The following is a 15,584-nucleotide window of genomic DNA, read 5'->3' as shown; positions in this document are numbered from 1 at the left end:
TTACTAAACATTTAGTCCCTGGGATATCTTAATATGAGATTAAGACATCACATCTCAGCACATCTCAGTTTTTCTACATGATGAATTTTTTACAATTACAAAAAGTTCTGGTAGCTCACTGTCCAGACTGTCCTGTATTCAGTTTTTGTTTAATCACAGAAAACTTTTTTAAAACTGAAATTTCTGTAGTAGAGAGTGAAAAACAAGAACTTTTGTGTTATCTAGTAACTATTTTCGTATAATACAGATGGCTGTGAGGGAGGTCTTTATCAGCAGGAAAAGCTGTAAGCTGTATTATTTTTATTTTATAGTCTTTTGGTGGGCCGGATTAGATTCTTTGCAGGCCACCTTTGGCTCCCAGGCCTTCTATTTGACACCCCTGTGTTACTAGATTGTCTCATTGTACTTTATGAGGCTGCAAAACACAAAGTTATGGGCTTTCTTTTACACGAACTTAATCTAAATAGTTTCAGGCCATCAAACCCAAATATCAGTGCAGTAAAACAAAATATTCAGAAATGTGTATATCAATAAAAAACTTCTAAATCCTTATAATTCTATTTATATTGAAATGAAATGAAAAGGGGAAACAACAGCGTTTGTGGGCATAAACCAGTCCATGGGGCAGTATCGAGCGCCGCCTGCTGGAGCGGACATGTGTGGCGTGTTAGCGATATTACCGCAACGATGCGAACTTTTATTTTGAAATAACGTTTGCCCTTACGCCGGAAGAGAAAAGTGCCATTCGAAAAGAAGCTGCAGGATGAGGATATGAGGACAAAGAGTTCAGCCGAGCGACAAACAAACGCAGCTCGAAGACCATAAAATATCATTTGTGTTTACTCTTTTCGTTTCGTTTCCTAACTTCAACGCCAAACTTCTAAAAACTAATTCACCGACTACTTATTTTTCCGTTGTAGCTATGTTTTATAGAAAATATGCCGACTCCAGCAGTGAGAGTGTCGTATTGGCGGCAGAGCTGATGCCTGTCGTAACCGGCTTTCTCGGCTTTTGTGTGTCGCATCAGTGACTATGGATGTGAGAGCAGTTTTGGAGTTTGCCACAGTAACCAGGGGCCTCTCTCTGGTTCTGCAGGTAAGTTTGGCATCCTTAAAAGTCTCGAATGAACGAGTCATATTTGACAACAGGACGTTTCTACCTACAGGCTGTAGTGAAAGTCACTGTATACTTTAAAATCATACAGCTGACATGTGTATTTATCACGAATGTGTATTTTAATAATGATAAATGTTTCTTTTCAGGCTGTCTTGAACGCTGCTATCCCTGACCATGACGCCGATGCGTTCAGGCCCCCTCGGACAGACGACTCCCTGTACTTGGACTCGATGGTGGAGTGGTTGTTTGGCGGCCTCTCTCACTGGGATGCTGAGCACTTCCTCTTCATTGCCGAGAGAGGATATCTTTACGAGCACAACTTTGCGTTTTTCCCCCTCTTCCCCGTCATCCTCCGGGGCCTGGCAGAGACGCTGCTGTGGCCCCTGAGCAGCTGGCTGAGTGTGCGGGGGCGGCTGCTGGTTGCTGTGGCCCTGGGAAACAGCGCCCTCTTCCTGTTGAGCGCCGTCGCCTTCCATGCCCTCAGTAGAATAGTTCTCCAGGACAGGCGTCTTGCTCTGCTCTCCAGCCTGCTCTACTGCATCACACCCGCCAATGTTTTCATGACTGCTGGGTACTCAGAGAGCCTGTTTGCTGCTCTCACTTTCGGTGGTCTTTATCTCTTGGAGAAAGGATTCATCTTCCGAGCCTGCCTTGCCCTCAGCATAGCTACCGCAGCACGATCAAATGGCCTTGTCAACATAGGGTTTCTGCTGTATCTTCCATCACTGCATGCCATCTCCCAGATTCGTTTGTATCGCGCCACAACAAAAGGCCACAGTAAAGTCTTCCACTACATCTGGGTCATCATCTGTCTGCTGCTGACCTCCGTCTTGGGAACTGCAATTATTGCCCTACCCTTCTGTGCTTTCCAATACTATGGTTATAGGACGTTTTGCACACCATCCACCTCCTTGGAGAGCATCTCTCCTGCTCTCCTGTCAATAGCTGAACGGAAGGGCTACCGGGTTCCGGATGAAAACGGTCCACCACCCCTCTGGTGTATGAGACCCCTGCCCCTGCTTTATTCTCACATCCAGGATGTATATTGGGATGTGGGCTTCCTCCGTTATTTTGAGCTGAAGCAGATACCCAACTTTCTTCTGGCTCTTCCTATGGCCACCCTTGGAATAATTGCTTGTTATGCATACTTTCAAGCTAATCCAGAGCTGTGTGTGAGACTCGGCCTTTGGGACACAAGTGCAAACAAAGGGCTTGACAAACCCACGCCTGGATTCTTCAACCCTCGAGTGTTCGTGTATGTGGTGCATTCAGCAGTGCTGCTGGTTTTTGGGACATTGTGCATGCATGTGCAGGTAAGGAAGTTGTATAATGAGTGTCTTGCAAAATGTCTTGTTTGAAGCTATTCAAAGCTTCACCCCTCCTCTCTTAATCTGCCTTTGTAGGTACTAACCAGATTCATGGCCTCCTCGTCTCCTGTACCATTCTGGATAAGTGCTCACCTGCTCCTCCTCAATGAGCCACTCCTTCATCGAAGGAAAACATCAAACCCCAACGTGCAGCTGCATTCTAGAAATAGCTGCAAGCACACACCTCAGAATCCTATTGTTGCGCTCCTGCCACACTTAAAAGCCTGTTCTTCTACCACACAGAGCATCCTGGGATACTTCCTCTCTTACTGGCTACTGGGCCTTGCACTGCATTGCAATTTCTTGCCGTGGACTTGACTTAAGACATTGTTTCAAGCTTTACACGCTAAGGTTCTGTGCAGGACTAGGCTGTAAAGTCAGTGTTTCAGCAGGCATCCTTTGGTATTTCAATAATAACCATTAATTGCAATAAAAGGACAGTGATTTTGTCAAAGAGATAATTGTACATATAATGCTACATTTTACATAATTAAATTCACACTTGACAAAAACATAAAGCCAACACAAAGTCCAAATAGTTGTGTCTTACTGGAATGACTTTGCCCGGTCCTGCACAGAGCTTTCTGTGACAAGATTACATTTTTAATGCCAGTTCTTGATCATGATACAGTTGCCAGGTTTCATTTGCACATTTTAGTCAAATGTGTTTTTGTGTTCTTTGAGAACAAATGTAGAATATAACTGAAATTTTAATGGACTCTGGTTGGGTGTAAATATTGGGAGACTACGGTTGTACGTGGGAGGGGAACACTTTTTATTTCATATTCAGTTCTTCCTGAGGCCACTGCTCTTTGAAACCGCCAGCTTATGTCTCGGGACTTGAGTGAGAATAAAAAAACAAAACAGGAACCTTAATTTTTTTCTTCATCTTTTATTTATTTATTTATTTTTTTGTGTAAAGGTAATGGTTCTTTCATGAGGCATTGATGTAAAATTGTCCATAATGTGCAATTTTATTTTAAAGAACATTTGTTGCCAAAGTTGTGTTAACATGTCAGATAACACGCGATAAATCTAAACAAGGATGACATTTGTGCTGAAGACCTTTTCTTTCATGTAAAAGTTTTAAATTCTTTACTGTAGTGCAAAGTAAACTCATGAAACAACTTGGTGCAGAACTGCTACACTTATTTTTATGGAAAAATCCTTACTAACACCACCAACTCAACTGAACCCTGACAGTTATCTTTATATAGTTTCCAAACAAGTGTCCATTCAGTGCAGCCTGACAGCTATTATTCAGCACATGCCACAAGTGAACAATGGATTTCTGTTATTTTAAGCCACTGACACTGTGATGCACACCTAGAATCACTGTCTAGCTGTGGTGTAAAGAGACTAATTCAAAAGGAAAGGAAATATAAGTGCACAGGTGAGAGTTTTGTCAGATTACATTACCCCACTACTGTAGTAAAGCTAAAGGACGTGGATGAGGAACATCAGTTTTCATGTAATGCTGTAGAGCTGTAGCGAGTGGAGCTACGATTTCTTGTTCTTTAAACAGAATTGAATACGAGCTATAAATGTGACTGATCATGCTGACCTCTTTCTGAGGAAAGATGACAGAATATGACATGAGAGCTAAAAGAAGATGAAAAAAATGGAAACACTCTGAATGACATCACAGCTGAAATGACAGAGCAGGTGTACAACTATTTGAAGCAATATGTTTTTTAATCTGTCAACTATCACAACATCCTGTTGACAACTGCAATCAGGTGAGATACTAAAATAGGCTATAACCTATTTTCTCCAGAAAATATGAGGTCAGGCAGAAGTGTTCATGGACTATGATGTTCACAGATGACATTGTGACCTGTAGTGAGAGTAGGGAGCAAGTGGAGGAGAGCCTGGAGAGGTGGAGGTATGCTCTGGAGAGGGGAGAAATTAAAGTCAGTAGAAGCAAGACAGAATATGTGTGTGTGAATGAGAGGGAGACGGGTAGGAAGGAAAACATATAAAGAGTAGAGATAACGAAAGTAGTTAGACAAAGTTAGAGAGGCAGGGCAGAGAAAGGATAGTAGGGGTGGTGGATATACTGGACAAAGGATGTTGAAGATGGAGCTGCTAGGCAGAAGGGCATGAGGAAGATCACAGAGAAGATTTGTGGATCTAGAAGGGCATAATGAGGTGATTAGAGGGTGTTACGGATAAGACAGGGTGAAATGGAGGCACTAAAGGAATATGATTTGCTTTTTTTTGTTAAATACAATTTTCTTTCATTCACCCAATCACAAACACACTGAAACAAAAATGTCATATTTTAAACAAATATTTGTTTAAACAAATTATGCAACATTTTTTTTAATGTTATTTTCGGCACGGGTATATATTAGTATAGAGAAAACACAGCCTGCGTCAATAAAAACAGATTATCATCGCGCCTGCCACTGATCTTCCTGTCATCCCCGTGCAGAGTAGACGCGTTTTCCCCATTATGGATCATCAGGACGTACGTGATGACGTTACGATGACGCCATGACGTACGGTAGCTGACTGTGAAAGAAAAAGGAACTCCCGTGAAGACGTTGGAGTCGAAGCTCCTCTGTGAGGGTTGAATTTTTAATAAAGACTAGTTAATTTGACAGCATGAGCAGTCATATTTCTGTTTGGCTTTAATTTAACTACCAAACATGGTAGTTAACCCCGCGCCAACCTGGGGGTTGATTCAGACTGTGAACTACGGAGAAGAATGCCTTTGTTGGTACGCTAGCTAGTGTTAGCTTTCATGATGGGAAAGTAAGAAGCAAAATATAAAGTTACACTGACTGACCCTTGAGAGGACTGTCGTTTTTTAAAAGAAGAAACACGACGAGAAAAGAGAGGTCTGTCTGTGTGTGCCTTTAGCTACCTCCGAACCGCTTACACGATGAAGAACTGCGAGTACCAGCAGATAGATCCACGGGCACTGTCGGTGACCCCGCTGTCGGCGCAGAATCTCGGGGAGAAGAAGGCGCAGTCGCCCCGGAGGAAATGGGAAGTGTTCCCCGGGAAGAACAGGTTTTTCTGCGATGGGCGACTCATTCTTTCCCGACAGAGCGGTGTCCTTCCTCTGACAATGGGCCTTATTGTTGTCACCTGTGGCCTTTTCTTTGCATTTGAGTGAGTCGAAATGTACGTGTTTATTTTCAAGGGTGTCTTGTGACGTTTGAGTTTATACCCCCCCCCCCCCCCCCCCCCTTTTTTTTTTATGTGAATATACATTTATAGTTGCCCGTTCCTGGTGAGGCACCTGACCGTCTTCATACCTGTGATCGGCGGGGTGCTTTTTGTGTTTGTGGTCATCTCCCTGCTGAGAACCAGCTTTACCGATCCAGGCATTTTACCCAGAGCCACTCCAGATGAAGCTGCAGACATAGAGCGGCAGATAGGTGAGGCATATGTAGTTCCAGCTTACTAGCTGTGGGACAGATGGAATGAAAGAGCTTTTCCATCTGTGTGTGTGGGGTGTGTGTGTGTGGGGTGGGGTGTCTGAGGGACATGTTTGTTGCTGAGCTGCAGACCTAAGCTGATTACTCTGGGTCATGGTTGAAGAGCACAAAGGCCTGGTATAGTTTGATTTCTACTGACTTCCCCATTTTTATGAAGTTACTTGGTTGAGCTGTTTTGCTGAAATGCAAGCACCTTAAAGAAGTGTCTCCCCCTTGTACATGTCTATTTTAAGATACCTCAGGATCCTCTACATACCGCCCTCCTCCGCGGACCAAGGAGATCCTCATCAACCAGCAGGTGGTAAAGCTCAAATACTGCTTCACCTGTAAGATGTTCCGCCCTCCTCGCACCTCCCACTGCAGCCTGTGCGACAACTGTGTGGGTGAGAATTAAACTACACATGGAAACCCAAATCCATCTACCTTAAGTGCGATGTGCAATACTGCTATTATATCCGGTGCCTACCTATGCCATTCTTAAAGCTGCTTTTATTAGGATTATTACCCATTTATTTATGATTGAATAGAACATATTATTTTTTTTTATGACTGTTTCATTCTAATAGTATGACTGTTTATGTTTGCCTCTATGCTTGTGCTTACAATGATAATGAAGCTTGTCTTAGTGGGGAACACTGATGTTTAAATATCAGAATGATAATATATTTCCTTGAGCGTGTTCCAACATTATACTTACAATGGACTGAAACCTCAAATTTACCAAGAGCCTACAAAAAAAAAAAGAAGTGAAACCCATAAACACATGACCTGACATTTGTTTTTTAAAGTAACCAAATCAGTTTAGCCATATATGAAGGATCTATGCCACTGTGTTGATCATTTTGTAGTTTTTTGTTTGTTTGTTTTGTTTTTTTAACCAGCCCTCTCGCTCTCTGCTTACACTTTACATGAATGTGTAAATGTGTAAATGTGATGTGTGAATGCAGATAGAAATCCTGTAAAAGATCCACTAGATTGATCCACGTTCAAGCTCATCTGCTCAGGAGATTTGTAGTGTGTCACTGAAATTAATGACTGTAACTTTATGTATTCTTTGACATTCATTACTTTTTTTTTTGCTTTCTTTTCCTCTCCAGAACGATTTGATCACCACTGTCCATGGGTGGGAAACTGTGTGGGAAAACGCAATTACCGCTTTTTCTACAGCTTCATCGTCTCCCTATCTTTTCTCACGTCTTTTATATTTGGCTGTGTCATCACACACATCACCCTGCGTAAGTACTAAAACACATTTAGTATCTGTCACGTTACCAGCAAAGACTTTAACATGCCTCTGTCTCTGATGTTGATATTTCTCTCCAGGTTCTCAAGAAGGTAAAAGCCTCGTTCAAGCCATTCAAGAGAGCCCTGCAAGATATCCTTTGTGTGTCACTCTGCTGTGTTAGACAGTCGAGGCACTTCCCACTGCTCCTCAGCTTATGCCCACCCTTAATAGGATAAGAGTGTTAGAGGTGCTTTTAGTGTGATTGCTGTCTATTAGTAAGTTTGCTGCCTCATGTCTTGTGAGACAATTATAGACGTAACCATTAGTCACAGTCACAGACGACTGTGGATTGATTTCCACATGCTGTGTATTACATATAAGACATTATGTTATTGCCCTAAACATTTCTGTGTCTAAATAAGAGACATACCTAATATGTTTTTTTTCTGTAAAAACTGACTTATATACTTATAGTAGCTAAGGTATTTGGGATATTTAGATTATTTTGAAGGGAAAAATGTTCCACACAGATTTGAATGTAGCAGTGGGAAGATATTTTCAATTTACAGACATGCATGAATGACAGTTGTTTATCTTTAAACATCATGGATCTTTGGTTACCATTTCAAGAACTGATATTATGCCTTGACTTTCTTTGTGCACTGTGGTGGAGTTGGTGATTTGTTTCTTCTCCATCTGGTCTATTTTGGGCCTCTCAGGCTTTCACACCTACTTAGTAGCTTCTAATCTCACCACAAATGAAGATGTGAGTAGTGCTATTCTGACGTGGCAAAGCTGAATTCACGATTGTTTGATTTTTGTTAAAATACACATAAAATGCTGAAAACTGTGGAGCTCACAGCTTACTTGTCATGCAGATAAAGGGATCCTGGTCAAGTAAAAGGGGTGCAGAGGAGTCTGAAAACCCATACACTTATAACAGCATTATAACTAACTGCTGCGTAACGTTATGCGGCCCCATGCCTCCGAGGTGAGTAAAGACGTCCTCCTCATCACTTCACACATTTTTATCAAGTTCACCCTTGTGTCTCACTAATCACCTTAACGACTCGCAGTCTAGAAACACAAAGCGGCCTCTGACCTTTTTGATGCTTTAGGTCAGATTAAGATTTGGTACCCCGCCGTTGGCCGCATCCCTCCAAACTTGCCCTCTGATTACCAGATGTCTTGTTGTATTCCAGGGAACATGTTCATTCACATCTCGTTTAATATCTGTATGTGCTGATTTAGAGCAGCTTCTGCTACTATAAAATGTGTTTTCATCTTGACATGACTACCTCTTGCTGTGTTTTGGTAGATGGAGAGTTCGCTGGACACTCTGTTTGTTTAACCTGTTGATGCAAATATCTAACAGTCTGTATGGTTTACAGAGAATGGTCCCAAAAAAGAGAAAATATACAGTGAGCGGCAGTCCTGTGGGTGAAAATACCTTGTTGATGCTAGCAGAGAATAGCCAGACTGCTTAAAGCTAGGAAAGCAATAGTAAGTCAAATAGTCATGGAGTTTAAGCAGAAGAGCGTGTCTGAACGCATAAAACGTTGAACCTGACACAGCAGCAACAAACCACACGGGTTGCTGCTTTTGTCAGCTAAAAACAGGAAGCTGAAGTTCACAGAAGTTCAATATTGAACAATAAAAGACTGGAAAAACAGCAGTGACTCTATGACTGAGTGTTCAAAGTCACTGTAAAGATTGGGATTCACTCTTAGGTTCTGACCATAAGTCATTGTATTATTTCAGGCCATTTTTGTATATCTTGCTTTGAATACAGTGGCAGCATGGTGTCTTGTAGTTGTGCATTGTTGCAGCTGTATCATTGCAGAGACTTCATGAACGGTGCTAAAGTACACATGCAGTTCACACCTGGGTGTATCATAACAATCTTGTGTTCTGGTTTCCAGTCTGATCGACAGAAGAGGTTTCCTTCCTCCGGATGAGCCGATCCCTGCTGCTTCTGCCTCAGATTTAGAGCTGCCCCCCTTCAGGGCCAAGAATGATGCAAACATGGTAGGGATTAAAAACCTTGTGATCCCTTCCAAATACTGACTGTCCCATAGTTCCCAATGTGTTGCTCCTCCATCCTTTAAACTTCCAGCTATGGTTCCTCAAATGCAAAGTGGCCAGAGCTGCGCTTTTTATTGTTACCAGAGAGAAGCTGTATCTATTTAGTTTTTTTATTTGAACCGTTACAGGGCTTTTAACGGCAGCTTCACTAGAGCTCAGTTTTTATGGTTCAGAACTGACCCACAACACAGAGCCAGACAGTCACTGCAGAACTGATTAAGGAAACTAAGAAGAAACTAAATCGAAAACTCACCAGTGAAGTTTCTTTTAACTGTTTGGCATCATGACCAGTTAACTATGCGTTAAAATCACCACTGAGTCCTGCGGATGTACATAACGGTTAATTTGTGCTGTTTACACTAAACGCCTTAATATGTGGTTATTTTTGCCAGAGAATTCAACATGTTGTTTTGTCTGCCTCCGTGTTACTCTGCTGCGAGTCTGGTTTTATGCTGTAATGACAGTTGATGGACAGAATTGCTGCTTTCTTTTAAAGTGTTGGGTAAATCGTGCCTTGATTATATTTATGTATTATCTTATCAAATGCAGGTTATCAGCCATTTTTAAAGAAAAAAAAAAATCTTAAAACAATTTCTATTTTTTGCACTCATACAATAACAGTTGTGTTTTTTGTGTATTTAAATAAACAGTATTTTTGTATTTTGAGATTTGTTTACTTTTTATTTTGTGCCTGTCTGTGAGTTTTTTCTTTGGGAATGAGGGGGTTGTGTTGTCCTTCTGAATGAACATGTGTATATATACGCCTGTAACTTTACTTTCTATATAAAAGCGTTAACACTCAGTGTTGTACTGTATCCACCCTGCCAGGAGGAGAACTGTCAGGACTTTTCTTTGTCCTGCACAGCCTGAAGGTCACTGCTGCATATAGATGGTCGATGGTAAGACTAGGGTTGAACCTTAAACCACTCCCATCATCTCTTCACTTGCCTCCGCTGTGTGCCTCCGTCCTTCACATTACAGTTGCAGTTCTGTTTGCGGTAGCTGCCATCTCTGTGGTTTTTAATATAAAGCTAAACAGGAGCAGATATTGTTACTTGTTTGTGGTGATGGTGTGAATAATATTTGTGAATATGCATGCTTCACTACCATTCATTAACATTTGCTTGACTCACCCACCTCTTAACGGTTGATTTTTTTTTTCCTCTTTGCCATGAGATGCACGGAGACGTAGTCGAATACAAGTGTGCGTAATCTTTACCCTCCTCCTTTTTACTCCCAATTCAAGCCAGAAGAAAAGACAGGAAGCAGCTTCTCCGTGCACATCTATAAACCTTTTGCCATATTTGGCTGCCTTCTAATTGCATTTTCTGCTTCGAACTCACGTCCTCCAAGCTTCTCCATCTTATCACAGCACTGCCATCAGAGCTCCATTGCTTTCACTGTTATTATGACTTCCAAACTAATTCTTTAAATCAGATTGCAGAATTTTGTGTACACGCCTGTCCTGTTTTCACTCTCATGCCATTCGCAGCTTGGCTTCTTTTAACACATTTTGCTCCTGCCTTTTTCTGATTTCTCTCTTTTTTTCTTCTTCTTCACACAGTGCACTCAGAGCACAAAGGATGTGCTGGAGAGGGTGGTCCACTCCTCAGACTTTCCTGTCCTTTGCTCCCCCGGGACCCCAAAGACTACCCCTCAGGTCCTGAATGTTTCTAGCCGCGCAGCCCCAACCACAGAGCCTTCGCCGTCTGTTGGCTGCACACAACAGCAAGCTCGCCAGCCAGCGGCCACTGCATGCCCCCCATTCAGCCGAAGCAACAAGAGGGACTCGCTGCACTCGATCAATCCAGCCTTCCGTCTGGCTTCTCCTTCACCCACGCTTAGCCGCACCACACTGATATTAGGGGATGCACCCGACACTGGCTTTAATCCACTGCACTGAGCGGACTCCGGCTGCACTGCTCATCGCTGGTCTGGCTATAACCTCTTTCGTTGTGGTGGTCATGATGCATGTTGCGATTTGTTTCATCAAGACGTCATTGTGAGGAGTTGTGGATTAAGTTGCACCACCAGTGTCACACTGTATGTGTCCTTCAGAATTTAAGTAATTCTTAGTAACACTTGGAAGCACAATATAGAGAGATATTTTTTTAAACACCTTTTTTTAAGACGCCCAGAACATGCCTCCACAACCTCAGCAGAACCTCAGTGTTTAAGTTCCTGCTATTATCTTATGCAAACGGGTATGAAAATCTGGGTTTACGTACATTTCGACTGTGGATGCAAGAAGTTTGGACTTGCCGACCTGGTATGCTCTGGATAGCGAGCCATTTCAGGATTATTTATTAACTATATCAGGATTATCAACTCAAGAGTTGGCCTTATGTCTGATTCGGTTATGTCCTGTCATTTCCTGTCTAGATGTACATGATCGCAGTGTAATCAGGCGGTTTAGCAGTTTGGAGATAAATTAATAATCAGAGCGTGAAGGATGGGCAAGGTACAATTTAGTTGTTTTTTTTTTAATGTCTTTATTTCAGGGGTTTTGTTTTATTTATTAATCACCTCTGCATGTCTTGCATATCAGAAATGACATTTTTCTGGAGGTTCGTCATGTTTATATGGACAGCTATATTCAACCTGGGCAAGGTGAGGTAAATTTGTTTGGGTTTTACCAGGAAATAGCTTCCACATATTATTTTTTTATTCTTCAGTCTGTTGCTCATACTTTAGACATCAAAGTATTTAAATCAAATTTGCTGCTTCCTGCCAGGATATGAATAGTGCTATTTATCACTCTTTTTAGTGTTACTGTGATCTGCTGGGCTGCTTTAGGGACGGGTGAGCATCTGTTCAGTCTTTGCCTAAGGGCAGGAAGACTGTATATTACTGCAGGCACTATTTTAGCAGAACAATGTTTGGATGGATGGATGGATGAGACCTCTTTCATGTCTGTGACCTTCGTCCACATTGACAGCATGAAACCTGCTCCCCTTTCTGTGATGGTGGAGAACAATTTATTTAAAAGAAGAAGGCAGGAGCTTTGTGCCACTAGAGGGCACCATATGAGTACAACAGTTTGAGTGAAACGGTTAGGGAGGGGGAAAAGGCTTTTCTGTGTGTTATTTATTCATTTTGTAACTGAGCTTTGGAGCTGTATGTAGGTTGTGAGTTTGTGAAGAACTACATCGCCATAGTGGGTCATTCATTTATCAAATATCAGTATCAAGACCCATAGGTAGAGTAGGCGACTACAAGCAGCGCTTGTATGAACAAACGTTTGTATTTTGTATGGTGTAGCAGTGCAACTGTAACATTTGATCAATAAATATCATCAGACTTGGTGATTGGGACTCTTTTTTTTTTTCTTTTTTTTTCTTTTTCCCGTCTTCAGTTAAAAAGAAAACCTACACAATGACATTACAATAGCTTTAGGCTAATGTCAAAATCTAATCTAAAAGCAGGTTCAGTCTTTCCTTCACTCAGTTAATGTGATCAGACAGCCAGATATGCAGTAATAAAAAGCATGTGTGTGGTGTGTTTATCAGAAACACACAGCATGTACAACAGCTGACACAGTCCTGCAGTGAAAGACGGATTGGGGGGTTTTGCGTTGGTTTATTTTTTTATTGCTCATATGATAACAGAGCTATAGAGATGTGATAACACAGAGGTGAATGTATTGGTTAAATGAGGAAAAAAAAATCAGACATGGATAACATACTACACTGTCTGGGGAAACAAACATGATGTCTGTACTCAGTCTATCTGAGCTAAAACTCACTCCCACCAAATCTATATCAAATATTTAAACTGCAGCCACGAAGTGGACTGTCATAAAATCCCCCAAGTGCGAAGAAGAAAGTGTTTGTTTGTTTGTTTCTGTTTTTCATGCATTTAAAGAAACTATTTTGTCTGCAATTATTAAAACTGAAATCTGAAATTCAAGAAAAATTGCTTGATGGCTATAAATGGATTCACAATGGATTGACAGTGACAGCCGAGGCCAGAGAATGACAGCACTCAGCTGCCACTGCTGTGCAGATGAGTGCAAATGTTGCTCTGTATACACATGCACATATATTTATATACATACGTATGTGTGTGTATAAATATATGTATATACAGTGTCTGTGACAATTAGTGCTTTCCTGTTTAACCCTTTATGTAGCAAGGAACTGCACGTGATAAGTTGACTTAGAGACTAATGAGAATTTTTGTCACAAAGTAAAAAACAAAAGCTTGTAATATTTGCTGGTAACATCCTCAGGCAGAAAATTTGAATTTCCAATCAGTGATCGCCCTGCAAAGACTTTGGGGTGAAGTAGAAGTGACGAGTTTAAAAAAAGTAATTTTATTTAGGTTTGGGTAAAATTTCAGTGTTTAACATGAAATAATGGGGAGAAATGACCGACTCAATGCATAAAATCATGCTAAAGCACTTGCTGGATAGAGATAAAGGATTTTATACAAATTACAGACTGTTGCAAAACTGAACAACATATTTGCGGTGAAATATGATAGTTTAAATGGATTTCTTGAATTATTTATATACAGTTGAAATATTACCTCATTTGACTTCAAGGGAATTTGGCATGGCAGTACAACAACCTGTATCTTAAGTGGACTTAAAGCAGATGGTCAGACTTGTGGCTCAGTGTCAGGCGGATGGAGAAAGTTAAAGAATCACAGCCTCAGCAGCTGGGTTGCATTTTGACCACAGCCCTCGTGGCGTAGAGGACTGAAAATTGTTTGCAGGAGATGAAAAAATTAAATCAGCATTTGGAAATTAATGTTTAACAAATCTAATGAGGGTACCAGGTCATCAAAGTGTAGCTGGTTTATGTGAGTCCTTGCTGGCTGCAGGTGATTATTCGCTTGCTGGGGTTTATCACGCTCTTTAACCCCAGCTGGTGTGGCACAGAGGCAGGCCACCCAGTTAGCAGTGGTGAATTCCCGATTTTCAGAATAAGAGCATGTGTTTTATTGTTTTGTTTTTTAAAATTGTGCTTTTTGTTTTACTTTATAGAGAAATTAAACTTGTCCTTTTACAACAGTGAGCTGAGATCTGAAGGCTCGACTTTTTCTTAGTTTCCATGAGCAACACCAGGGAAAGTTCGCCCCTTCACTTAAAACTAATAAATTCCAGGTTCTTTAAAGAATTTGTCCACCATGATTTATCTCTGGATGTCCTCCACTACATGATTCACTGTGCCTTGTTCCTCTTCCCTGAGCCAACTTTGGTCCTGTTGTCATGTGCACAGCTGTGTGTCACCCTCTCACAAGCCTTTTTCTCATCGCTCACCGGCCTGACCGAAGCAGAAGTGAAGTATCTCTGTGAACACAACAGGTGATTCACAGTCAGGACTGCTGTCAGCATCACCGCTGAGCTAAAAGTGCATCTCCGCGCTGGGCAGTGAAGCTGGATATAATTAACCCTGCGCTGAGCTGAATAAACCAGGAACGTGCAGCTGCCAACGAGAATAGTTTGTTGCCACTGCAAGTGAAACATGAAACAACCGTATCCAGAGAGTAACAGGCACACGGTGGTTAACATTTCTGAATGCTCGATGTATGCTGCGAAAATGTCTCAAGAAAACTAGGAGCTGTACTACGTCCTAACACATGTTCCAACCATGTGAAGATTTTCCAACTCATGTGTCCTGGCTGACACTAAGTGCTTCTCACATACCTTACATGAGGAGTTTGGTCAGTATTTATTCACGTATTTGTTTACTGGGACTTCCTTTGGGTGTAACAGTGGTGTGTTTGATAATCTGAAGCTTTAGTCTGCTTCACTCAGAAGCTATGCTCAAAGAGTGGAGATGGGTCAAATGGTCAGTACAGGGCTACAGGTATGAATGTACAGTTAGGAGGATGCCTTTATGTCCACTTCACGCTGACTAATGCTTGTTATAGACTGGGCCACATATACAAAAAACAAACAAAGTGTCATTGTCCCAAAACCAATGGTAATTTTTCTCAAATGAAATGATTGGAACGTGATTTTAGTGCAGACTTGGACAGACCTCATGCACATCGCCAAACGCTGTGTTTTCTCCCTTAAGATGCTCTGCCAGGCCTTTTCTTCAACCACTCACAGATAGTGCTTGTTTGTGGGTCTCTCTGCCTTCAGCTTTGACCTCAATAATTGGAAACCTGCTCTGCCGGCTCGAGATCAGGCAAGTAACTGAAGAATATAACACTTCTTTGCCTCGAGAAACTTTGCTGTCTGATCAGTTTTGCAGCATTTGGATGAACCTGAGCAGAGTGCATAGCTCCGCATACTTAAAAATTCACCCTGCTTCTTCTAACAGCAGTTAAATCATCAATAAACACAGGCAGCCCATGGCATAACACTGCCTCCACCATGTTTGA

At 41.6% G+C, this 15,584-nt stretch overlaps 2 protein-coding genes across 3 annotated transcripts; both read left to right on the top strand.

Annotated features, from left to right (window-relative positions):
- The first annotated feature begins 752 nt into the window (after positions 1 to 752).
- pigv (phosphatidylinositol glycan anchor biosynthesis, class V) lies at positions 753 to 3,781 on the top strand. The gene is made up of 3 exons (XM_063486181.1): positions 753 to 1,095; positions 1,263 to 2,429; positions 2,520 to 3,781. Exons 1-3 carry the CDS (start codon positions 1,033 to 1,035, stop codon positions 2,799 to 2,801), a joined length of 1,512 nt encoding a protein of 503 aa, XP_063342251.1. The 5' UTR covers positions 753 to 1,032; the 3' UTR covers positions 2,802 to 3,781.
- Positions 3,782 to 5,013: 1,232 nt separating this feature from the next.
- On the top strand, positions 5,014 to 12,553 carry zdhhc18a (zinc finger DHHC-type palmitoyltransferase 18a). 2 transcript variants are annotated; one of them, XM_063486937.1, is made up of 10 exons: positions 5,014 to 5,606; positions 5,715 to 5,875; positions 6,169 to 6,318; positions 7,033 to 7,170; positions 7,259 to 7,310; positions 7,824 to 7,926; positions 8,039 to 8,151; positions 9,083 to 9,188; positions 10,074 to 10,144; positions 10,810 to 10,920. In XM_063486937.1, exons 1-9 carry the CDS (start codon positions 5,374 to 5,376, stop codon positions 10,113 to 10,115), a joined length of 1,098 nt encoding a protein of 365 aa, XP_063343007.1. In that variant the 5' UTR covers positions 5,014 to 5,373; the 3' UTR covers positions 10,116 to 10,144; positions 10,810 to 10,920. The 2 variants fall into 2 exon arrangements, with proteins under 2 accessions (XP_063343007.1, XP_063343006.1); XM_063486936.1 differs by lacking the exon at positions 10,074 to 10,144 and having other exon boundaries at positions 10,810 to 12,553.
- Positions 12,554 to 15,584: the final 3,031 nt, after the last annotated feature.

The sequence above is a fragment of the Pelmatolapia mariae genome, linkage group LG10_11 (genome assembly GCF_036321145.2).
Source record: "Pelmatolapia mariae isolate MD_Pm_ZW linkage group LG10_11, Pm_UMD_F_2, whole genome shotgun sequence".
Taxonomy (NCBI): domain Eukaryota; kingdom Metazoa; phylum Chordata; class Actinopteri; order Cichliformes; family Cichlidae; genus Pelmatolapia; species Pelmatolapia mariae.
Note: the sequence above shows the minus strand (reverse complement) of the source record. Positions and strands in the feature narration are given on the sequence as shown.

Excerpts from the sequence above, each read along its gene's own strand:
- pigv (XM_063486181.1), top strand. The coding sequence starts at position 1,033 with ATGGATGTGAGAGCAGTTTTGGAGTTTGCCACAGTAACCAGGGGCCTC. Across the intron at positions 1,096-1,262 it reads GCCTCTCTCTGGTTCTGCAG|GCTGTCTTGAACGCTGCTAT; the intron begins GTAAGTTTGGCA and ends GTTTCTTTTCAG. Across the intron at positions 2,430-2,519 it reads CATTGTGCATGCATGTGCAG|GTACTAACCAGATTCATGGC; the intron begins GTAAGGAAGTTG and ends CTGCCTTTGTAG.
- zdhhc18a (XM_063486936.1), top strand. The coding sequence starts at position 5,374 with ATGAAGAACTGCGAGTACCAGCAGATAGATCCACGGGCACTGTCGGTG. Across the intron at positions 6,319-7,032 it reads CCTGTGCGACAACTGTGTGG|AACGATTTGATCACCACTGT; the intron begins GTGAGAATTAAA and ends TTTCCTCTCCAG. Across the intron at positions 7,171-7,258 it reads CATCACACACATCACCCTGC|GTTCTCAAGAAGGTAAAAGC; the intron begins GTAAGTACTAAA and ends ATTTCTCTCCAG.